Source organism: Anser cygnoides, chromosome 13, assembly GCF_040182565.1.
Source record: "Anser cygnoides isolate HZ-2024a breed goose chromosome 13, Taihu_goose_T2T_genome, whole genome shotgun sequence".
NCBI lineage: Eukaryota > Metazoa > Chordata > Aves > Anseriformes > Anatidae > Anser > Anser cygnoides.
Window position 1 is genome coordinate 3,847,760 of NC_089885.1, and position 24,015 is coordinate 3,871,774.

Sequence of the window (24,015 nt, forward strand, 5' to 3'; positions counted from 1 at the left end):
TTGGTGATGCAGGAATATTGTCAGATCAGTCAAAGTATTTTGCAAAATGTGGGCAATCTTTCCTCCTAAGCTAATCTCCTCCAAGCATTTCAGTGATGTACATTCACACTTAAATTTTTCAAAGTCATTTGGATTGCCATTTAACCATCAACTTAGACACTGTTGTTTGTGTTTTATGTAGGCAACTGCTGGACCAGAAAAAACAGTGTTGTTTTTGAATAACTCCTTTGGATTTGTTTGAATTTAGCAGATTTTGGCTCTTTCACTCGATATAAACTTAGTATACTGATTGCTGCTTTCTTTCCTTCCCATTCAGACTGCCTACATCTCTGAGTGGGCAAGAAACCATCAAGCTGTGCGTGCTCTAATTCTGGCTTTCAATGGCGCGTGCTCCAAAATTGCTTGGGACCTGGATGTCCCATGCCTGGGCCAAACGGGCTGGCCCTGCCTTCCCTCTGCTGCAGCCAGGAGCTGCCAGGAGGTGGCAGCACCCCATCTGGCCTGCTTTGTGCATCACATCACCTGCACTCATGGAATTACCAGCATCTCCTTGTGCAGCTGTCTTTGTTGCTAGCTATGCTGGTTTCAGAGGAATGCTGCTGTTGTTTTGCATCACGGTTCTTAACTGTGAGGATCTCCCTGCTGAGAGTCAAATGCTTGTTACTGGTCCAGGTCAGGGTGAAGGCAAGCAAGACAATTCTTAAAATGGCACAAGCACAGTCTCCTTTGTAAATAATTGTGAGGTAATCAGTTGTGAGGGTCATACTTTTTAAACAACCGTAATTATTTATTATAACATGAGATGTTCTTCTTTAAAAGGATGAAAACATTATTTTGGCAAACTACTGAAAGATTGAGAAGATCCCTTCTTGTAAACCCTTTGCTATGGTCTTCCTGTTCTGAAATGGCATCTATTCATAAAAATTGATTCTAGAACCCAAGGTGCATTTCATCTTTGAAAGTATTAAAACTTGTGTAGAATCATACATAGTATTTATTCTGAATGAAGAAAAAAAAAGGCTCTGTTATTCCAGCTCTCATTAATGTTTGTAGACAACAGACAAGCACTTGCATGGACATTTGTTCGTTTCTGATATCCGTGTCCTATCAATATATTTACACGTTGCCAGTTCCCTGTCAAGGTCCAGAGACACAGGTAACCTCCAAAGGACTGTTTAAAAAAAAAAAGTCTTTATAGAGTCCAGCTGTGCTATAGAGCTGCCTGTATTGTTGTTGATCATTATTATTACCCACCTGACTACGTGCAACTCACAACCCCATACAGCATGTCTGATCTCTCATAAGGTGGTATCTCCATTTTGAAGTGAGCGTCTTTAATTTTGTTTCTTTCAGGGAGCATAGTGAGTGTGGGAGACCCTAAGAAGAAATATACCCGATTTGAAAAAATTGGCCAAGGGTAAGTCCAATCATAGTTATCTATACAAAAACAAGGGCTGGGTGTTTTTGCTGGTAAAATATCAAGTGTGAGTCTGGGCAAGTTCCAGACACACTCAGACGCTGCATTTAGATTCTCCTGTCTCTCACTTCTCATCAGTATTTTAGCTGTGGCCAGAAGGAATCATTAAAGACACCTTGCTGCTGGCAATGTCTTATCTGCAGCAAGGAACAGACCCTGGACAATCTGCTGTCCCTCCAGTGTGCAGCATTTGTTTTCTTAGAAGAAATCATTTTTATGTGTCTCAAAATAATATAGCCACACTAAAGAAAGAAGAAGAAAAAATTCTGTCTCAAAGAGCAACTTGCCAAATGATAGTTGTCATATAAATAAAAGCTCTCAATAGCATTTCTTTCAAACATTGTGCTAAAAATATTTCAGTGATCAGGAATAAAAAAAACAGTTTAGAAACTTAAACACATGCAAAACAAAATAAATGAATAAATCGGTAATAAAGACAGTGTAGATGTGCAAAGCACTTAATGAGGAAATGTATCACCTGCCTGCTGGCAGACCACTCTGGGATCCTGCAGGTTTTATTTACTGAAAATAACCTACCAGGCTATTCCCTTTTGAAACCCTACTTCACTTATTCTAAATAGGAATGATCTGAAATAATTCCTATGTGAGGAGACAAGAACAAGAGAAATTACATCAAAATGAGGTATCGGACGTGCATTTTAAATAGACAGACTGCCTACTCATTCCAAGTTTCCTTGGCTATGTTGTAATTCTGGGAGGGCTAATGCCATTTGTGTAAGAGCAGGGTTGTGCTGCTGCTTGCGTATGGCAGAAAGCTGTTTACTGACATCAGGAGATGGTTTTCTGCCTTAACTGTCTGTGAGGTTTGAACCCAGGGTAGCATGTTGCTGACCGAGAACTGATTAATACTGAAGAAAAACAGACACACTCACGCTCTTTCTCTAGCAGGCTTTATAGTAGATATATCTTACTTGATAAGACACTGGTGGGAAGGTGTTTCTTCTCCATTCGTTGTAGACAACCCTTTCTCAGATTCCAGCTTGCTTTCTACCTGCAGCTTTGGTTCTTACTGTCACTTGTATGTCAGTGGACACTCAGAGCTCTGCCAGTCTCTCAACAGATAAGTGTCAGCTGAAGGCGTGAGATTCAGATTAAATGTGTGTGAACAGATTGTTGCTGTCACTGTCAGAAAATGACCATCATCCTCACTCTTTTATTTTGACACTGCTGGGAGTGAGGTTGTACAAAGGTACCGCAACAACTGGTGGAAAACAAGTGGCTAATACCTGCCCTAAAAGGGTACCTAAGTAGATGTCCTCCAGCCAGAAGATTGTGTGCCCTTCTTACAGAGGAGCAGGTGGGTTGCTGTAATCACCTCAATGGCTGTAATGCTGCAGGTTGATTTAGAGAGCTGAGGAAACATACTAAGGAAAAAAATATGGTTATAGCTAGACCCTGCATTGGATGTCTTGCAGATCTGCATTGCTATTGCAGTGAACAGCTGAATGTGAGACTGTTTTGACACCTGTTTTTTGGACTCCAACTACATGCAAAGCTATTTGTTTAAGACTTGCTGTAGCTTTTATCATGTAAATTAGAGTAATTCTTCTCAAATACTAAAACGGGGAGCGTGCTCAATAATGCACTTCAGATTATTTCATCCTGCAGTATGTAAAGGAGGTGCTTAGGCTCCCAGTATAACACTGGGGAGACATGAGGAGTATTTTCAGTGCAGCTAATGAGTGGAAGGCAAGAGACGTGGCTGCTCAGCGAAGAGCAGGTAGCAACTTTTTACGTAAGGAGGAGTGAATCAACCAGACAGTAGCACCTTGTGGCTCCATACAGTTGGTAAGTTAATAAACAGCGTAATGCTTTCACAGCCACTTTGTAATGAACAGTAGGTAGCAGGCCTGTGCGGAAGCAATGGCCAGCTTCAGAGCTGAGTCTGTGGTTTGTAATTTGTCTCTGGTTTAGGACTGAAAACGCTGCTGACTCTGGAGGAAACTTTGTTAACTAGGGCTTGGCAAAGAGGCTGCTCAAGCTGTGCTGAGCTCTTGCTAAAAAAGACAAAGCAGTATGGAGCCATGAGCAGCATGGGTTCAGGGCTTCTATTTTTTCTTTCTTGTTTTTTTTAAACTTGTGTTGCACTGCATCATAGTGACACAGATCTAATTGTTGGTCCTGGTACTTGCCTAACTGCATTAAAACGAAGATGTTACAGAAGAGTTTGAAAGTTAGATACAGATCAGAGATTATAGCTGCTTAGAAGTAAAAGTCCCTAATGCAGAATCACAGAGCCCTTGCAATTAATTCACAGCTTTACTTAAATTACTCACCTTTATCTAAACTCTTCACAGATGGCCTGAGGCATAGCAAAATGCGTCCTCATTTAAATGGCTGTTTTAAAATAAACCCTGACAGGACTTTACTCAGGAGGTGTAGCACAGTGTTAGCAAATCTGAATAAATTGTGTTGGCTTTTTATGAAAACAAATTGGATTAATCTCAACAATTAGTCATAGGCAAGCACATTTGCATTTATATTAAAAGAATACATAGCATGCCCAATTATAACATTGTTCTCAACACTGGTATGCAATCTCTGATGCCTGTTGAAGTAAAATTTCTCAGAAATATTTCAGCCTGCAGGTAAACAGAAACAAACTGGGTGATCATGCAAAAATGAGCAAAAGGATTTTGTATTTTCAATCCATGGGGCGCTTGCCAGGTACACGTTCCCACGTCTCAGAATCCCCACACTGGCTCTCCCATGGCTCACTGTCCATGCAAACACAGGCTTCATAAACGATGGCGGTGTCAGCCTGTGGCTTAGAACAGAAGGAAGCCCCAGTAGGGTTTATAAGCCCACAGTTGCTTTTAAACCCAAAGGGATTTCCTCTGATCATGGCCCTTCTGGCCCTTCACAGCCTTGCAGGGGAAGAATGGCTTTTAAAGAGAGGCGGATGGCAGGCAAAACCCCTCACTCTTATTTTGGTAGCCCTACGCTAACACCTGTGTCTGCTGAATGGCTCTTGACAAAAAGAAGCTGTCTTGGGTTCTTCTGTTCTGAGTCATTCTCAGAACCAACAATGCAAAACCGGAGAATATTTTCCGGGGTTTTCTGGGGGGGGGAAATACGTAGAAACAACTCCCTCCATAAGTTTTGAACTAAAATAGTGTAGGGTGTACATTTGAGATTCACACCAGCCCTTTCTTTTCACGTTGGACATGAGCTGGTTATCTTGGATTCCCTGCGCGGCAGAGGGCTGGCAGGTGGCTGTGCCATGCTGCCATGAATGAACGCAGGCAGTTTGCAAACACTACAGGCAGCAGAGATAGCCTATCTGGGCTTGTTTTTACTCGACGGCACTAAAACGCTTTTAATTTGTTGGCTGATGTTTTGTTTCTAGGGCATCAGGAACTGTTTATACAGCAATAGATATCGCCACAGGACAAGAGGTAAGTGCCGGCAGTCCCAGCTGACTTTGCAGGTATTCAGTGCTTTCCCCTCTGGCAGGAATTGTGAATGGGGTTTTCAGCTTGCCAGCAGATGGGTAGTGCAGAGGCTGTTCCTCCTGAGCGTGGACTGGTGTCAGCCTGCAAAATGCATCCATCGCCTGCTATCTTCAGCTCCCTGGTGAAAGTTCTTTAAGGCCAATGTGATTCTGTGCCTCTGTAACTAAACACTTACTGGGCCATCCATTTTCCAGCAGCTGAGGTGTTGATTTATGCCTGAAAAGGTGCCTCTGAATTCCTGGGCAGGGGGATCCTGGTCCCTCTGAAATCAGTAAGAACCTCGGTGCTCTCTGTGCTTAGACTGATGCTTCACCCTTTAGCTTTTAGGGCCAGTTGTACGAGATGTGTTTTCTCATACTCCGTCTTCTGAACACGACTTTGCTCTTCACAGTATTGTTGGTCCATCCTGGTACCATGTTATGGCTGTCATCCCTGAATGGGCATTTTAATAGAGAGAAATCTATAAAGAAATGCCAGCAAGCCTGATTAAAAAAAAAAAAGTATTTTTATTGCTAGTGTAAATGTATTGCTTTAGAAATTCTTATCCCTGCTCCAAAGTGTGGATGAAGTTGTGCTATTACAGAGAATATTGGTCTGAGTGTAATTTAACTCCATGTGTTTCCAGCATAAAAACTGTCTGGGGGCCTGGCCCAAGTTGTAAAACCTAAAGATCTGTAACCCTATTTTATAACTCCCCTATTGCTGTGAGGAATAAATAGCTTTGTTACATTACTTGCTTTTGGACAGCCCTCGTCCTTACTAAGAACTACCAGAAGTAACAGAAGGAGGAGAAGTGCCATCCTTCAAAGAAGGACGCGCTCGGTCTGAATTGCCAAATATATGAATGTAACCAGCTGACGGTCACTGCCATCACTCAGTCCCAATTTATCTTAATCACCAATTCAGACAGCAATACTGTTAAGCATTTTTTCCATCATGTTTCTCATCTTCAAAGGATAATACAAGAACTAATTAAGGAGAGATCATGTTCAGGATGCAGTTCTGTGTTTCAGTCGTTCTGAAGCTGGTTGGCACTCACTAAAATGGGAAGACTTGTATCCAGGGCAAAGATTTCTCCTAAAAGCTACGCTCGTGTTTAGCTCTGGTGTTGGTGACAGCTCACGATGCTAAAAGGCAATGTCAGGCTCACCCTGGCAAGAACTGTTTGCAGGGAAGTGGGAGCCAAGGGGTTGAGAAACAAATCTTGAAGAAAAGCACTCTTAATTCTGACAATCCCAGTAGTGGCTGATTTAAAGTGGCATCTTACCAATCGTTTCCTTTTTCAGGTTGAGGCAGAGGCAGGGTAGGTACGACGGTATAGAGCAGATGTTGGTGTCTTAGGCCCTTTGCTCTTTAGGGCTACAGTTTGAGATTTCTGATATATCATTTTTGCTTGTCAGCAGATACATCTTACTGGTAGTGTGAGATTCCAGTGATTCCACCCGCCTCCAGTGATGCTCTATACAGGAGGACACTTTATAACTAAGAATCTAAAAGCCCTGAGCCCTGCTCATAACCCTGAGTGTGTCCATAAAATACCACAGAATGGATTCTTTTCTTTAAAGCCAGATTATTGCAAATCTAAACTGTGTTAAAAGATAAGAATTACCAGCTGTTTTTATATATTTTCACAGTAACAGAATCACTTGCTGCTTGCAAAACATGCATAAATAATAATGGTGGTAATAAAATAAGGCTATCTTAAAAGAATGTAGGTCCAGAGAGTGCTATTAGAGATTTTTGGTTGATCATTTAAAGACCGTTTTTACAGATTTTATAAGGCAAGATATATATGACTATGTGTAACTAGCACGCAAGCAAACAGAGAAATAGGGTGTTGTAATGTAAGTTACCGAGCTCTAATGTCTAATAACAAGACAGTTTGGCACAGCTCTGATAGATCGTTCCAAAAACACTGTGTTCGCTCTGATCTTGTGCAACAGACTATTCAAGTTAATGCATTGTTTTCACTGTCGTTTTAGGTGGCCATAAAGCAAATGAATCTCCAACAGCAGCCCAAAAAGGAACTAATTATTAATGAAATCCTGGTCATGAGGGAAAATAAGAATCCCAATATTGTTAACTATTTAGACAGGTAAGTACTTCTGGTGTTGTCACATGAATGTTCAGTTACATATTGAAACTCAAAGATTAAGAAAAGCCTTTGGTTACTGACAGAAAACAACTGTTTTTTTATTCATGTATATTTACGTATATTTATATATTTATGTGTATATATGCATAAAAATATACGGGAGGAGACTGGTCTTTATGTGCATTAATCTTTTCTGGCGTATCAGAGCATCACAGAACGGTTGCAGTAGGCAGGGACCTCTGGGCCCATCTGGTCCATCCCCTGCTCTAGCAGGGCCACCCTGAGCAGGGTGCTCAGAAGCTTTTGAAGTTCTCCAAGGGGGAGACTCCACAGCCTCTCCGGGCAACCTGTGCCAGTCATCCACAGGGTAAAGAGGTGCTTCCTGATGTTTAGATGGAGTATGGAGTTCAGGGAGTCTTTTCAAAGACCTCGATCAACCACATCTTACTAAAACAACTGCCTGTAGCTCCACCTCCTCACTGTTTTTAAGTTGGTCATGTTTTCTACATATTATCATAAATGCAGATATATCACTCTGTAAATTATTTCTCTTTGGCTGTTCCAACCATTTTCCATTGCTGTGGATTCCAGAAAGAGTAGGTTCTTGTTTCCATACACACATAATTTGTCAGGTTTTAAACTGTTTTCCCTGTTTCTGAATGCATTTGTATAAGGTTTTCCAAGCTGTTGACCAATTCCTATCCGTGGCACACACTCTCCCACTGCCACAGACAACTATGAAAGTTGTCATCTCGTTCCTGGAGTTAATCAAGATACTTATGTATACCTTAAGATGATGAACCAGATGATCTGATATGTTCCGGTTCAACGTTCATCTTTGCCTTTACTGAATCGCATTTTTCACTTGCTTGCCATCTAAGACATCTGATTTTTCACTTAGGTGCATTTCTCATTCGGACTGCACAGTTTCCACGTACTTTATAGCCTAGAAGGAATGTCCATTCATTTCATTCTGTCTTCATTTAAAAATGAACAGGAAACAAAACCGACTGTTTTAATTTTCATAAGACAATTTAGCAACACACATTTATCAACGCCATTGGTTTCTTGTTTCAGCTACCTAGTAGGCGACGAACTCTGGGTGGTTATGGAATACTTGGCTGGAGGCTCTTTAACTGATGTTGTTACAGAGACGTGTATGGATGAAGGACAGATAGCAGCTGTATGTAGGGAGGTAAGGGATCCTGTGTGCACTTCTGATTACTTGGACAGAATGGTACTTTGAAGCAGGTGCAAAGAATATGAGTGGTTTCATGTCCAGATCTTTGCTCCTGCGTTGCTTTTTTAATGTGGGAGAAGAAAGAGCATCTTAAATGAACTGCCTGCCAGAATCACTACACTAACAGTACAATAACAGAGTATAGTAAGTGTATTCTCCCTTTTTTTGTGTTTTACTGTTCTCAACTTTGCCTCTTTAAACATTTGCCTGGAGCATGTCCATACTGCATTCCTTGCCTGTAAAAGCAAACACGTTGGTGGCAGAATTTTAAAATAATAGCAAAGAAGAATAGAGACTCATTTATCACGGTCCTCAGCTTAAAAGGGTAGCATTCCACCCAAAGTGATGTTTACTTCTGAAAAGTGACTAGCATGTTATTTCCAAATCTGCTGTAGAACCTAACAATAAAATCTTTGTCATGCAAACTTCCACCTAAAAGGGATCCACTTCATACTGAAGAAAGTGACTTTGTCTTTTGGCAAATAATAGTTTGTCATATGGATGGAGATGGCACATTCATTTTAACAGCAGTCATTCAGTCTGTGCTTTCAGGGGATAGTCTGTAACAATAATTGACATTTCTTTTTCAAAAGCTCACGTGCCTTCATTTAGAAAGTTGTTATTCTAGTAGTGTTGAAGCAGCAAGCTATACCTCTTGAAAACAGAATGTTCTGCCATTACTTTCAACTCATCTAGAAATTAAATCTTTTAGAACTATTTCTCTTCTTGTGTGATGAAATCGGGTCATTAATTTTTACCCTTATGTTCCTTTTTTTTTTTTATCTATCAGTGCCTGCAAGCACTGGATTTCCTTCATTCAAACCAAGTGATTCACAGAGACATCAAAAGCGACAATATTCTTCTCGGAATGGATGGATCTGTCAAATTGAGTAGGTATTCTCGGTCAGGCACAGCTTTCCCAGGATGGGGTGTGAGGCTGCTTCTGACTGCCTGCCAGTTACCCAAAAGGGGTGCCTATGATGGTGTACCGACCGCTGCTTAAAGCTAAGGACTTTTCCATTGCTTATTCCAACACACAGAGAAGTACAGAAAGAAGAAAGATGCAAGAAAAAATACTGCCTTTTACTTGTGTATGCCCCTTCAAGAGACCAGAGTTACGGTCTAAAGCCCCAGGTGCACAATAGTCACTGCAGAGCAAACAGACACTGCCGCTTTTCTAGCTAGATTCAACAACATCACGTTCTTAGGTATAAACCAGGGATTTTAACTTGGTTTCAGAATTTTAAATGGCTTTAACAATACTTTTTTTTTTTTTTCTCCTCAGCTGATTTTGGCTTCTGTGCTCAGATCACCCCTGAACAGAGTAAAAGGAGCACAATGGTCGGGACTCCTTACTGGATGGCACCAGAAGTGGTGACACGAAAAGCATACGGTCCCAAAGTTGACATCTGGTCGCTCGGGATCATGGCAATAGAAATGGTGGAAGGAGAACCACCTTACCTTAATGAAAATCCTCTCAGGGTAAGGTGCCAATAGAATCAGACACCACTGTCTTTTTAAGCTGTCCTATGTTTAGACATAAAATCCCAGTCACGTCAGCTTGGACTAATTCCAGCAAAGGCTGCTTCTAAAAATGTCACTGGAGTGTATCAGCACAGACTCTGGCTTCGGGTATGTAAATGGGAGAACCTCAAAAGACAAGTAAGGTGGAGCCAGTTCAGAAGTTTGTCATTTTTGTCTTCAGTGATTCTTAAAATTTCTTGGGCGTTGTTTGAAATCTGTTTTAGCTGTACCTCTGATGCCAGGGATTTTTCAGTGGCAAGTTTCTCCAGCTGATGAATTTTTCTGAAACAAGCTTCAACTATACCTGCAGGCAGAAGTATTTTCAAACTCAGATCAGTGTAGATCAGTTACCTGATCCTTTCAGGAAGTGTCATTGGTTAGAGTAATGCCATAATTATTGATTTCTAAATTATTAATTTCTAAAATGCACAGATACTTGCAGTAAACTAATGCATTGTTGTTTTGAAGTTTTCATTTGTCCAAACTCTTAAAATGAAACAGCCAATTCTTATTCAAGTGTGCAACAGAGGAGGAAGGTACACCAAGGAAAAAACTCATGGCTGATAGCTGAAACAGTTAAATGCTACACAGTTAATTCCTGATGGGAGGCAGGAATCCGTGAGGAACTTAATTTTGTACCTATGTACTTGCATACGTAATTTTTGTTACGGCTAGAACTAAAACACAGCATGACCTTTAGCTTTTCTCATAGTGGTGAGGCTGTAATTCCTCTGGCAGCCCAGGCTGCGTGCTGCAGACTGAACAAACAGCACAACCTGGCCATGCTATTTAAGAAAGGAACATGACAAATATACAATCTTTTGTCTTCTACTTTTTATGGAAGAGGTTTTCTGTGTCTTTATGGAAGACCTGTTTTGGTTTGGCAGGTGCCCTGGGGTTTTGGGCTCCAGTGCACTCGTGTATGTGCTGTGCCACCATGTGAAAGGGTGTAAGAAATGGGTTTGGGTTTAGACTGATGTCAAACAAGCAGAGTGCACCATAGCTGGTAGGCAGCAGGCCTGTCACTGCAGACCAATTTTACCTAGAATGGCTTTTGCACATCACCAGTTCTTCAGTCTCCTGCAAAGAGAAGGCCCTACATTGCACATGCTTCCAGGGGGGTACCCTTGCAAAAAAAAACATACTCGCCTTGTATAAGGCAGCAAAAACATAATTAGCGTTACTGGTTTGGATGCTGAAAACTCCTTGCTTCCTTAAACTTAGATGTTAATTAGGGCTCCTCAGGATGCGTCAGGTCAGCTGTTAAAAAGGTAACTGGATTTCCGACCACATTCACATTCAGTTATTCTTGGTATTGCCCAGACTAAATTGGAGATGCTGTTTTTCTCCATACACCTCCGATCTCCTGCTGGAGTTCAGATCAATGTGGACACTTACAGGTCCAAGGGATCTTCAGGTATCTGAGTAAAACCGGCAGATTAAAATAGGGCATCTAAAGTTGGTACCACCTGCATCAGCTTTCCTGGCTTCTTTGCAGAGGTTGTTGCCCCTGAGCAAGGACTGGTGAACAGCTATTGATGGAGTGAGTGCAGTTCCCCAGTTACCAGCTAGTTCTATTAAGGTAAATCCATCCCAAACAGGACAGGATCTGACCTGCTGTTGTATGTGGAGTCAGAGACTCCAGAGGTTGCATCCAAGCAGGAGAGGTTATAGGCAAGACCTGTTTTTAGAGCTAAGTTTTTAGCGGATGACACAAAGTAGTTGTTGCATTTAATAATCTCATTGTGACCACATTCAGGGAATTCTGCAAAGCCTGGAAGCAAAAGGCTGCTCTTTTATTTTTATGAATGATTGTTTTAATAACGTAAGGCATGCAGGTGCTTCAGTTACTGGCACTAATTTAAATTCATCAATAAATTATAAGGGCACTAAAGGATCATTAATCATAGATTTAATAGCAGTTTTAGTGTAGTCACATTTGTTGTTTTCCAGACATAGAGCAAACATTGCTCAAGTCCCTTCCAGCCTTTGCAGAACTCACAGGCAGGAACCATTTTCCAGCCATGACAGTCCTGGATATTCCTGTGATGGTATTTCTTTTCTCTCACTGTGATTTCCTGCCATCAGGAGTATTCCTAGGCCCTGAGGGACAATGCAGTAAATATCCTTCAAAATGCAGATTGGGCCTTCCCAGCTTTAATTAAAAAAAGAAAAAGAAAAAAAAATGCATTTCTGTTTGCTTTCTCATTTATTAACTGCAGTACTTAACTTTTCCTAAAAGCTGCAGTGTGTGTTCCAAATGCTATGGATCTTCTACAGTTTCAGGCTTCCAAGTCATCTGTATATTGTTCCTGCAGTGTATTTCTGATAACTTTGAGGTACTATTTTCAGAGACTGCAGCTAAAATTGTATGCTGAGTCTTTTCTTATTTTTTGGTAAGCTAACAGATCTATGAGCTTACTGCTCCTTTGCAGCTACTGCAAACATTCATTTCCTTTGACTGTACTTATTTTTCTTTACTGGTTGCATCACAGGAAACCAAAAGGTACATAATTAGAAGGTGCTGCAGATTCCCATAGACCTTTTCTGTTCTTGTAGAAATAATTAAAATATACAATACTAGAAATATTTAAAAAGGTAAAATAATAGCTAAAGATGACTTTCTCATGACTCATATATTGTGAAGAAATGAGCAAACAGAAGAGCTTCGTTCATCCTGACACTCCTGTTTCACAGTCAGCTGAATGTAGCTGGAATAAAAATTTCAAGTTTGACATCAGTGCTGTATTCCTTTACTGTTGGAGAATTAAATCCCTTGGGTACCACAGCTAAACACAGCGAGGACAGGCACTCCAGCTCACCACTGTGCCATGTGGCTGAGGTCAGCTGCAGACAAGCAGGATAGGACTGATTTTGTGATACTTCTGTTGTGGGGAAAGTAAAGAAACTTACTTTTATCGTTTTTACTCTAGGATGGTTCATTTGCTTTTCTAGGACTGGAATTTTTTCCTCAGTACATAAGAGGAGAACAAAGTCAATTTGGTCATGGTCTGTTTGAATGCCAGTGGTGCGGAGCTGTTGTTAGCATGGCAGACCTGTTTATGAGAGGCCTAGGCCTGTTCTTATTATTGCTGTACATTTTTGGACATATTCTACATGTCCAAGTCTGAGTAGTTCAGAATACTTTACGTTTCTAAGTAATATCTTCCAACAAAAGAATTAACTCATCTCTATCTTCTGAGCATGTTAAAAGCGAACTGTATTCCATTATGTTTACCGTATGTTTTGCAAAATTAATTATAATTCCTTGGCCTGAAGATTGGAAAAAGAGTACCAGGAAGACTTGCTGAGCTGCATGAATACTGTTAGCTGTGAAGTGTCCTTTAATTTGCCTGAGAAAATTAAGCCTATCTTATACTAGATGCTACTGAGGAGAAGGCCTGGGATTTTCAAGTGTTTGGAGGGGCCAGTGCACAGTGACTGCGCATGCAGACAGGCATTTATACACATGGAAGAGAATTCACAGAGGACTCAAACCTTACCACAAACACTCCCAGTTCTCAGGTTAAACACTGTTTTCTGAGTTGTTTCTACCTCTTCTATGTGTGATGATGAAATGTGAAACAAGTGTAAGAAATTTAAAGTTCTCTTTACTAAAAAAAAAAAAAAAAAAAGCTTTTCTAAAATCCCATCTCCATTCTTTTCAATGGGATGCTTGCCTGAAACATGAGGATTATAGTTTAAATGAATATAGGCTGTTCTGCTTCTCATCCATTTTTGCTGAAGGGCTTGGTGAACATACTTATTTCTTAACTGAAGCCAATTTCTCCGTGTCACCAAGCATGAGCTTTCAATAACCCATCTGCCAAAACCTCCCATTTCTTCCCTGGCAATTTGGCAATTTCTGGGGTGGGACATCATTAGTCCATTTACTTGAGTATCAAAATTAGCATAAGGTTACCATAGGGATGGAATTGCTCTTGGCATTGTTACATTGGCGGTTCAATGGCGTTGAGATTGTTTTGAGATGTAATTGCAAGTGGCTCTTGTCTGCCCAGTTATGCATTTTCTTCTTAATATAACTGTTCATGCAACTTACGCTGTGTTGAAAATACGTTCCAAATATTTCTGTTCCTTTTTTCATCCAGTTACCATATTTATCAAGAACAGAACTAAAAATGTGGCTACTTTGGTTTTATGGAAGCTGTGCTTTAGTGAGCACAGCAGAAATGTGTTTTATGTAATAATCCTTTGAAATAATATAGTTAGACCCAGTTCACTCTTAAAATAGCTTGTAAAGCTAGTGTCAATACTTACAGAACCAAAATATGCTTCTGCTGGTGTAGTTCATACTAACTAAGTCAGCCAATGAAATCAGCTGTCAAGGCAAAATCATACTGGTGTTGGAATAGCTGTGTCTGCATCAGGGTTTCTGTTTTTGTTGGGATAGCAAAATTGTCTCTAATCCTCTGCCAGGGAGGAAACTGCCGGTGGAGATAGGACCTTAAAAACAGGGTCTGTGTGAGCAGCTAAGGAGCTGAAAGAAACAGGTGGAGTCTCGTGTTTCCCTTTCTTCCAGGCGCTGTATCTGATAGCTACAAATGGGACACCGGAGCTGCAGAACCCTGAGCGACTCTCTGCCGTGTTTCGCGACTTTCTGAACTGCTGCCTGGAGATGGATGTGGACAGGCGAGGGTCTGCCAAGGAGCTTCTGCAGGTAAAATGGGAAATGGCTGCAAGTGAAATGGCTGCAGTATATAGCGATGTTCTCATCAGCTAAATGTGAAGGCATCAGACTAATCCCCCCATAATAGTCTCCAGACTTGATGCTTCTTACGCAAAAAATAGTATTTTGATCTATATTCAGTTCTACGCAGTAACAAAATAACTGGAGTGGCCTCAGCTTCAGAGGCAGAAATGGTGTTGCTAACTTTTGCATACAGGAACCCAAGGAAATCAGCCACAGCTGAATGGTCAAAGATTTGGCTGTGGGAAGGGAAGGGGCTTTGGGGTGCTCCCTGTGAGCATCAGAGGGGTCAGCAGAGGGAATGCCCCAGTTTATCTGTCCTGCCCCTGTTGAAGGTTTCTGCCACTGAAGTAGGAATGGCTGAATGAGACTTGTCACAGCACCATTTGCTGCCTGGCATAGTTGAGTAATGAGAGCTGCTACTGGTTTACTGCCAGGTTTTGTGGTGGGTGTAAACTGTGGTAGATAGAGTTTTGTAGCATGTGCTCCTCGGCTGTCCCTGCTGTGAAAGTGCCAGTCAGCACAAGGAGGGGTAGGGGATGGAGGAAACAGCTCCCACTGCAGCCCAGAGCCAGGTCCATCAGTGCTCTGTCCCTTGTCTCCTTGCTCCAATCTTAAAGCATGAAAAAAAAAAAAAAAAAGCCTAAAAGCCTGGACCTCAGTGGCCTAAATACCATTTGGGACAACCATTTCTAGAGGTATTGGAGTTCCCTTGGGAATAGCTTAAGCCTCTAGTCTTTATTTGACAACTAAAATAGCTTGTGTCTTTAGAAAACAGGAACCTAAATATTTGAAGTTTCCTAAAAGAATCAAGGCTCTGGAGCAGCAAGAAGCATTCCCAGAGGGCTGGCAGGGCAAAAATCCCAGCAAGCTGAAGACACTTTGATAAATGGATTAATAAGATGATGTGCCATGTTTGCCCATGATAGCAAGGATACTGGACATGAAGATGCAGATGGTACCTTCAGTCCTATTTCTGTGTACTCCTGGTAGCCAGAGGAATAATGTTTTGAGTCTGTAACTGAGTCTGGAAAGTAATGGTTGGTTTCTTTCTTTCCTTTGGGCAGCATCCATTTTTAAAATTAGCCAAGCCTCTTTCCAGCCTGACTCCTCTGATCATTGCAGCAAAGGAAGCGATTAAGAACAGCAGCCGCTAGTGCTTCAGGCTGGCTTTCTCCCATGCCAGCTCCCTCCAGAGCAGGACTGAGAAAAAAAACTCTATAAAACCTCAACGCTTCTGCTGCAGGATGGATGGATGGATGGACAGACCAACAGTCGCAGTCATGGTGGTAGGAGGGGAGAACAACTGTTCTCCAGTCCCTCAATGAGTAAAAACTTATCACGTGTCTTCTTCCTGCTTTCTGGCTCCTTAATTTATTTTTAAAATGAAACAGGGCTTAAGACAGAGAGGTAATGACAGAAAATGCTTTGCTGCTTCAGCCATTTCCAAGGTAAAGCAAATGCAGTTGGAAGATTCCCTTCCTTCTCTCCCTGTGAATAAGCTGTACATTCACTTTTAAATTGTCAATTTTTTCTTAAAGATGCAGAGTCCCTTTTATGTTATTTTTTTTTATATGGTTTGGAATTGGAGAAGGGTCTTCTTCATTCATAACTCCAGACTGCACTGCTTTTTGAATACAGTCCACTCGCTGGTATTTGCCCAATCATAATACTTCTAGATGAGGAAGAAAGTGAAATTGCATTTCCAACCAAAACCGAATCAGGAGTGGAGCAGACAAAATATCCTGTTGAGATACAGGCTTTCAACTGTGAATATATAGTGTTTCTGTTCTTGGCAGTTTGATTTGTATAACTAGTTGTAATATGGGTGAGAGTCTTACTAAAACAAGAAAGCAGAAAGATCAGTATGCTCAGAAAGGGCTTGTGTGATGCAAAGCTGTAAGAGAGATGTGAAGTGAGAGCAGGTCCAGCCTTGCTCAGTGCCGAGCCCCAGCGGATCCCTTTGCAGAGCACGGAGCAGCGTCTGCAGCCCCGGGCTGGAAGGAGGTGCTCGTAGCAGCGAGCAGCAGCAGCCTGGCGCTGGGTGTTCCCCTTTTCCTGGGACCAGAATGATCACCCCCAGTGTCGGAGCCAAACTGGCAGTGGGCTGCTCCTAAGGGTAACTGCAGCCATGCTTCCCAACGCGCAGACCGGTGGGATTAGCCCTCCTGGGTTTGTGTGGGAGCAAAGGAGGGAAAAACCGAGCTGGGCGTTGCTGTCACTTGTGAGGACGCCTGCTCCCCTGTCTTCTTGTAGCTCCTGGGAAAGGTCAGTAGCATCCGTGCCCCTCTTGGCAGAGGGGAAGGCAGCCAGACTGCTCTGCAGGCTCCGTGCAGGTGAGTGTCCTTTAGGTGCACGAGTGCTGTCACGGGAACTGTGACACTGATGCAAATGAGTGACAGCTTCCAGGGTTCGGTTCTGCCTGAGCCAGTGCCCCAGACAACTTGGGAAGAAAGTGCATTTAAACCTGAAGCCTTGCACTGAGCAAGAGCAAAGGTACGAAATGCAGAGTAGATTGCAGAAACATTTAGAGCCATAAAACCCGCCTGCTTTCTGCTCTCCGGCATACAGCAGGCACTGCTGAATGCAGTTCTGAGTTGCTGAGGGAGAGTGAATCCTGGATGTGACTGAGGCTTGTGCTCGACTAGTCAGCTGATTTGTAAGGGAGCAGAATAGTTGTAGTATGCCGTTTGTGTTTTATTTATTCTTTTCTGAAAGAAAGATGGAGTGCGGCTTCACTCAGAAAAAGCACTTGTGTGGGATATTTGTTGCTGTACTTTATTGGTACAACTAATCAAAGACCTCCAAAACAGCATTTAAATCAACACTTACCTAATGAGCGAAAAAATGAGTAAAACAGCTTGTTAGGCCTGGTCCTGCAAGGGGCTAAGCAGACTTTAAGGTACAAAAAACCTTCCTGTTTTGCCGGTACGAATGAAGGATGTTTGGGCTACTCTTGAATTAGGCTATTAGCTTGTTTGGTTTTGGCTTCTTATTTAGTCACAGTCTTTGTGTTGCAAATGTCATTAATACTGCCGACTAACCCACCCTCACTCGCTCTGTCCATCCCAGTGTCTTTGCTGAGGCAACAGGGAGAGGTGATGCTCGTTAAGTTACCACAGCTAGGTACAAATTAGCTTCTGGTGTCCTGGGGAGTACAACAGGTTTGATTTTCAGATACCCAAATATGAAAAGATGCTACTGCTTTTGTGAGGCCGCATTTTTCTCTGTCAGCTCAAGCTATCTACCTGGGAGATAAGCTTCCTTGAGAAAAAAAGAGCGACTGGGACTTGAGAAGGGCTGCCCTCCATTTGTAAAGCATTAATCTGAATGAAACATGTTTGTATTCCATGTCAGAAGTGAAGAAACAAGTGACAGTTTCTCTTTCCAGTAACGCTTTTAGTTTATCCTACCCACAAAGGAACTGACAGCCGTCCTTTGAAAGGAAAGCACTTTTTTATGGTACACGTTTGCTGGACATACGAGATAGTTACATTGACAGCCTACACTACCTGATTTTTTTTTTCTATTTATTTTCTTTAACAGTAAGTTTCTCAGCATCTCTACTTTCCAGAAAAACTTCACAAGGATAACAAAATAGGAAACTGGATATTAGTATTATTTTTCTGATCATTGTATGCTCCAGAATACAGAATACTGTTGGCACTGGCTCTTTAAATACAACTGCTTTAATAAGAGGCCTTAGTTTTTATTTTATTAAATTCTATATTTTTTCTTTGCATCAGCAAATCCAGAGATTTTTCTGCTAAAAAAAATTCTGTGAGGTAGAAAGGGTTCAACAGAAATTACCTCTGCCAGTGGTTTTTTTCTGCATGGACTGTAATTGCCCAGCTGAGAATGTTTTACGTACAGGGAAGCTCACCTCCAGCATCTGGAGGCACCAGGCTTTGTGCTTGAGACAGTCTCGGGCACTAAAATCTGAGTCACTAGATACTGAAGGGTGGCAGCTGTTTTTATCATTTCCCAACTCTGATAGGAAATGTGGCATATTAATATTTAAAAAAAAAAAAAAATCTGTCCTGAGATGGGTAGGTCTTGTACATTATTTACAGGTGCAAGAAGTAAGTTAGGATTGACAATAGTGTTGACCTTCCAGAAAGAGAAGAGGCTAATATTATAAAATCTCTGGAATTATCTCGGGTTTTTTTGGACTGCTATCTTCAGATTAAGCAATTAGTTTACGTATATTTTTGAAAGTATTAGAAATAGGCTGTTTCTGTTGTTAAATGCATAGGTAAATGTTAAATACGTTTCAAACACTTTCATTCCAAGATTTTAAAAGACTGGTTATTTGTGTTTATTTTTAACTTCATTAAATGGTTAAAGAAAATGAAAACAAACAAAAAAAAAAAAACATTCAGAGTTTGACTATGATTCCCATCCCTACAGTGTGTGAAAATGACCTGTTAGCTTGCTGTGGTTTTAGTGAGTTCTGAGACAGAAGCATGACAGCAGTAAAGTCAGGGAAGCTTGAGAAGCACAGAAAATATTATTTATTTAACAAAAAAAGGGGAAAAAAAAGAAAACCAAAAACAATAATCATACAGAATTCCATACAGCTCCTGCACACACTCCTGGGAGCCTGCACAGGGGGGTGGATCTCACAGTGCTCTCGGGGTTTGTTCACAAACAGGGTTGTGTTCCTACTTCTTGTGTCCAGCACTTCTGTAAATATGCGTCTCTTTGCCATCTTTGGGTACTGTTTGGCCAACTCACACTACGAACAAATGAAGTATTCTTTTTAGCTGTTTGTGTTGGACTTCTTTGAGGCCAGTGGCTGTGCCTCAGCAGGTCTTTCAGTCAGCCTCCGCCCCCATGTCCTGCCACCAAAAATGAAGCACATTCCAGTCACCACAAGAAGGAAAGTAAGTACTTATCTCTGTCCTCTAAGTGTAGGAAATGTCACCATATCCTATGATCTGTGGTTCCAGTATATACTCACTGGCTTGGCCACAGAGTATCCCTCACACTGAGCTTGTACATGTATGCGTTTCTTTGCTTAATGATTTGCTCTAACTGGATTAAGAGACGGAGAGAGAGCTCTGCTAGCACCTACCGTTAAAGACAGGAGCCAGTTGTTCTTTGCTTGACATCCAGGGCACGCATGCTAACGCCAGCTTAGCCTTGCTAAGCATTATCAAGATAGCAGGCCTTCGTGGTGGACTGTTCCTACATGCGCAGGAACTTAAAGATGGGGGAAGCTGATGAAGATTCGTAAATATAAACATTCAGCTTTTGTTTTTCAACTGAGTGGGTAAATACCTCTAATTTTAGCCCCCAGTTTTCAGGAAACATGCAAAGAACGACCATCCATGGTTTCCTCGGGTGCAGTCGGCAATTCATGGGTCTTTAAAACTTTTCTTCGCTTGTGTCTGTCCTTGAGCTGACAGGGTGATTTCTTTTTCTGGCTGAAACTTGCAGCATCTTGCTTATACATGTGATTTAGAGCTGACTGCCATAATCCTGGGTATGTGTCATGTATATAAACGTCCACTTTCCTGAGCCTACAAATGGTTGCATGCATCTTTGGTGACAAGTCATCTCAAAAGAAAAAAAATGATACAGGAAAGAGAATGAGGGATGCTTACGTGCTCTTTGTGGGTTCCTTTTGGTCTGCCATGAAGGTGGGAGCCTGCAAACTTTGTTCTCACTGCTTAACTATTCTTCCATGTTCTGCTAGCATCTGACTCTGAGTGAGGAAACTAGGGAGCAATCTAACTCGTTAGAGCTGATAATATGGAAAAGTGCTAATTGTTTTAATAACCTCTGAGTACAGTAGCATTGCGTTGGGTCAGGTTCCAGCAGATCGCCCATATGTTTCAGCATGAGTGTGCGTGGTGTCTCGCGCTGTAATTGAGTGGCACTGCATTCACAGCTGCCTGGGGATTGTGCTTGGTTTCCGTGAGGCTCCCAAATCTTTGCCTTGCACAGCTGATGTGCCAGAGGGACTCAAAGCCCCAAGGACCACAGCTGGATGCAGTGGTCTGAGTTGGGAGCTGTTGTGAATGCAGGTCAGAAGAGCCACATGCACATGCATTCAAATCACAGTTCTCTGAGGGAGGTAGCATATGACCTAAGAACATGAGTATCTGTGTGTCACCTCTCCTCTGGCCTTGGCTCCTTTCAGGGGGCTTGAAACAGCTAAGTTTTCCTAAGGCGAGAAACTGAAAAGGTCTTTCACAGGTCTTGCTCTTTCTAGTCTCTATGCTTGACTGAATGTTGTTCCCCTTTCTGTGCCATCTGTTCTTCCTGTGCTCAGTGACTGCTAACCAAGATTGTGTTACTGGCTCAGAGAGAGTGCTGGAAATCCTCATGTTCCTGCCCTTTGAACTGCCTGTTTCCAGCAGCATTTTAACTCTATAAGCTTGGTAGGGATGCAGTGTTACCCTGCACTTTGTGCATAACCTCCAAGAGCCTGGGGCAAGCCAGCTCAAGTACATGCTTGCATTGAGGGCTCCCAGATGCCACAGGCTGGCATACCACTATTTCAAACATGAGAAAAATAGCAGCAGGTGGTTGTTTTTAAAGTCAGGTCCTTTTGCTGCTGAATATTCTGTATTTCATGTGTCCAGCCCAGCCATAGACTTAGAGATCAGATACAGGCACTGCTTCTACTCCCCCTGAAGTTGGTGACAATTTGGTTGCTGGCTTCCATGACAGCAGAACCTGTTGCTTAATAACTAAGTGCTGATAAAGCCCTCAGTACGGGGGGGCCATTGGTGTCCCATGGCCGAGTGAGCAGGTGGGTAGAAAGGAGCTGCTCATTGTTCTTTTTCGCCATCATGCAAAGCTATTCATGTCAGAAGTGGGTCAATGTAGCAAATTTGAAGCATGCAATTCTCTTACATCCATGTCAGCTGCGACTTTTGACCTTTGAGGAGAAGCTGCACAGAGGCAATTGCTTTTTGTCACACTATTTATATTAGTGTTAAATAATGCTGCTAAACCGGTCTGTAGAACAGCAACAAGGAAAAAAAAAAAAAAAGCCTCTCAGCTCTTCAGGTGCAACACTCATAAGCTGCTGCTATCTGCTGTGGCAGGTGAACAAGTGGAAGGGGAGCTGCTCTAGGTGGGAACCAGTAGCAAACACTGTGTAGCCTCCAGTGAAGAGAACAACCCCTTCTTGGGTACAGCCTGAATTCACTCTGGGAGCTACTCTCGTGCACTGGTGCTGGTCTGCACTGCAGATGCTGTGCATACACAGATATACATTTTAGGAAGATCTGCAAAAGAATTCTGCAACTCTTGACTGGATCAGGATGTAACCTACTCTAAACTCCAGTTTAGTCTGAAGCAACCAGTTTACATCTACGCTGGTGTCTGCTAGATTTTTTTTTTCTTCAGGGTATCCAGACAAAAGTAAACAGAGGAAGGAGCCTACATTTTCATTGTTTAACAGAAATGTATCTCATTTTGCTGTACATTCCTTTTTTAGGACATGTTATCTGTTTAAAAAAAGAAAAAGAAAAAAAAAGAAAAGAAAAACAGAAAAAAAAGAAAAAGATAAAAGATAAAAAAACAAATGTGTAGTGAAAAATCTTCTGTAACTTTGGATTAAGAGGTAATTATGATCTTTTTAAAAAAAGAACTAAGTTATTTACTTTGTAAATGTGCTGATGGCATGGATCCATCTTACTGACCTCAGCATCTTTTTTTTTTTTTTTTTTTTTAAGATTTTGGGTTTTGTTTCCAATATTAAGTTATTTTAAATTGTGGTTGAAGCAATAGAAAAATGAAATATGGATTGTGCATGACTGTGTCTTGAGTGTAAAAATATTGCAGTTTGAAACTTGGACCTAAAGTATTGCAAATAAAAGTTATAAATACCAGTGGACTGTGACTGCAACTTTTCCTAACAAAACAGGCTTAGGGCTGGCTGAAGATACAACAGCCTCAATCATCTGCAGTCAGAAAGACTTCATCTCTTTGGCTGTTTGTGCTTTTAGCTTTCACCTGTGCCACCAGAGTATGATGTTATGGAACAGGACTTACCTTCTACAAGGCTGTATTTACCCTCTGCTGCTGGAGCTTCTTGTGTCCACGACAGCAGACAGTCTTTTTATTGCTCTCATTTGGAAAAAGCCACTGAGTGTTGTGACTTTTCAATGTGTTTTGTCTGTTGCCCCATGTTTACAAAAAAAAATAAAAATAACACCCCTTCCTCATGAATATGGAGAGTTACACGTTAGCCACCTTGCCTGCCTCTAACAGCATCTCATAAATCTTTAAAACTGCGTACTGAACACCATTCACTTCAGCTGTTGTACGGCTGCTCAGAGAAAGCAGTGACAAACTCACCTTAAAACTCACATTAAAGCAATGCCAGATTTAAAGGTGTATGAGCAACCTCAGCTCCCCTCCTGTGTGTACTGGGAGTCCCTTGTACTGCTGCACGGCTGTCTGGCATCCAGTAGCTGCTCTGTCTTAGAAGGGTTCACTGGTATTTGCTAATGGTGGAGGAAGGTGGAGAAGCAGAGGCCCCAGCCGTGCACTGTAGGGGCATGTTAGCTGGCCTTCTCCATCAGACCTCAGCCTGGCCTCTGTGCTAAGTCCCACTTTGTGCTCGACACACACCAGGATGTTGACGCTTGCTACTCGTTGCCACCAGTCCTGAGAGGACGTGTCCCAGCTCTGCCAAGGCTGCACCTACCTCCAGGCCCACCTCAAAGGCCTTCTCCAGCCCCACTGTGGCTCTCACTCTCACACGGCGTTGTGCTGGCTGCCTGCCTCACTCAGCCACAGTCCAGCAGCTCCAGCACCTCCTGTTCCCACGCTGCACATCAAGCGGCTCCCCTGATGCTGCTGTGGGTCACCTGGGCAAATGGGGGACAAGCGCAGCAGCGGTGGCATTCACTAAATGCAGGCAGCTCACCAGTCAGGCACACAGGAAACCCTCCCAACAGTACATGCAGCACGGCTAGCGAAGGGCTGCATGTTGGTCTCGTAACACCACACGGCTGTGAGCATGCATGCCAGTGCCTGCATGTGTGCACACAGCCATGAGCCCCTTATAAAACTTTCTAACACAAACAGAGCTAGCTTTGTGTGTGTACAAAAGAAGTATGTAGACCTCTCCCACAGACCCTTATTTGGGGGGGGGGGGTGTCTCTAGCAATTTACATGTATTTTACATGTATATACACATGCAGACTGTAGATATATTAAAAAAAAAAAAGGAAAGCCTTAGCTAGCTATATAACACATCACTCACTAGCTCTCACGTGCTATAATACATCTGCATAGAGAGCATGACAAATCAGTTGTCTCTCCAGTTAAGCTATACTATGTAGTATACATGTATTTTATACATATGTATAAAAATGTGCACATGTACATATTTAATATTATGTACTATATCTGTAAATGGCAAGAGCGTTTTATATCGTTATATAAGGGTCTCTATAGTGTGTGTGTATATACAATAGAAGTAACTAGTGGGAGAGTGACAGACCCACAGAAGGGGGATGCTCTCTT

General features: G+C 42.0%; 2 protein-coding genes across 12 annotated transcripts in view; one reads left to right on the forward strand and one right to left on the reverse strand.

Moving 5' to 3' along the window:
* PAK3 (p21 (RAC1) activated kinase 3) overlaps positions 1-22,710 on the forward strand; it is a 180,943-nt gene extending 158,233 nt beyond the window's left edge. For all 6 annotated transcript variants that reach the window (XM_048070625.2, XM_013185088.3, XM_048070627.2 and 3 more), the window contains 8 exons: positions 1,354-1,417; positions 4,848-4,896; positions 6,936-7,048; positions 8,126-8,243; positions 9,079-9,178; positions 9,574-9,770; positions 14,353-14,490; positions 15,588-22,710. In XM_048070625.2, the coding sequence (XP_047926582.1) occupies positions 1,354-1,417; positions 4,848-4,896; positions 6,936-7,048; positions 8,126-8,243; positions 9,079-9,178; positions 9,574-9,770; positions 14,353-14,490; positions 15,588-15,677 (869 nt within the window). In that variant the 3' untranslated portion in view covers positions 15,678-22,710. The remainder of the gene's footprint in view (positions 1-1,353; positions 1,418-4,847; positions 4,897-6,935; positions 7,049-8,125; positions 8,244-9,078; positions 9,179-9,573; positions 9,771-14,352; positions 14,491-15,587) is intronic.
* The window catches only part of CAPN6 (calpain 6), a 70,379-nt gene continuing 64,184 nt past the window's right edge, over positions 17,821-24,015 (reverse strand). For all 6 annotated transcript variants that reach the window (XM_048070618.2, XM_067004978.1, XM_013185174.3 and 3 more), the window contains 2 exons: positions 23,192-23,354; positions 17,821-19,361 (listed from right to left, as the gene is read on the reverse strand). The gene's annotated coding sequence lies outside the window, so the exon portion shown is untranslated. The remainder of the gene's footprint in view (positions 19,362-23,191; positions 23,355-24,015) is intronic.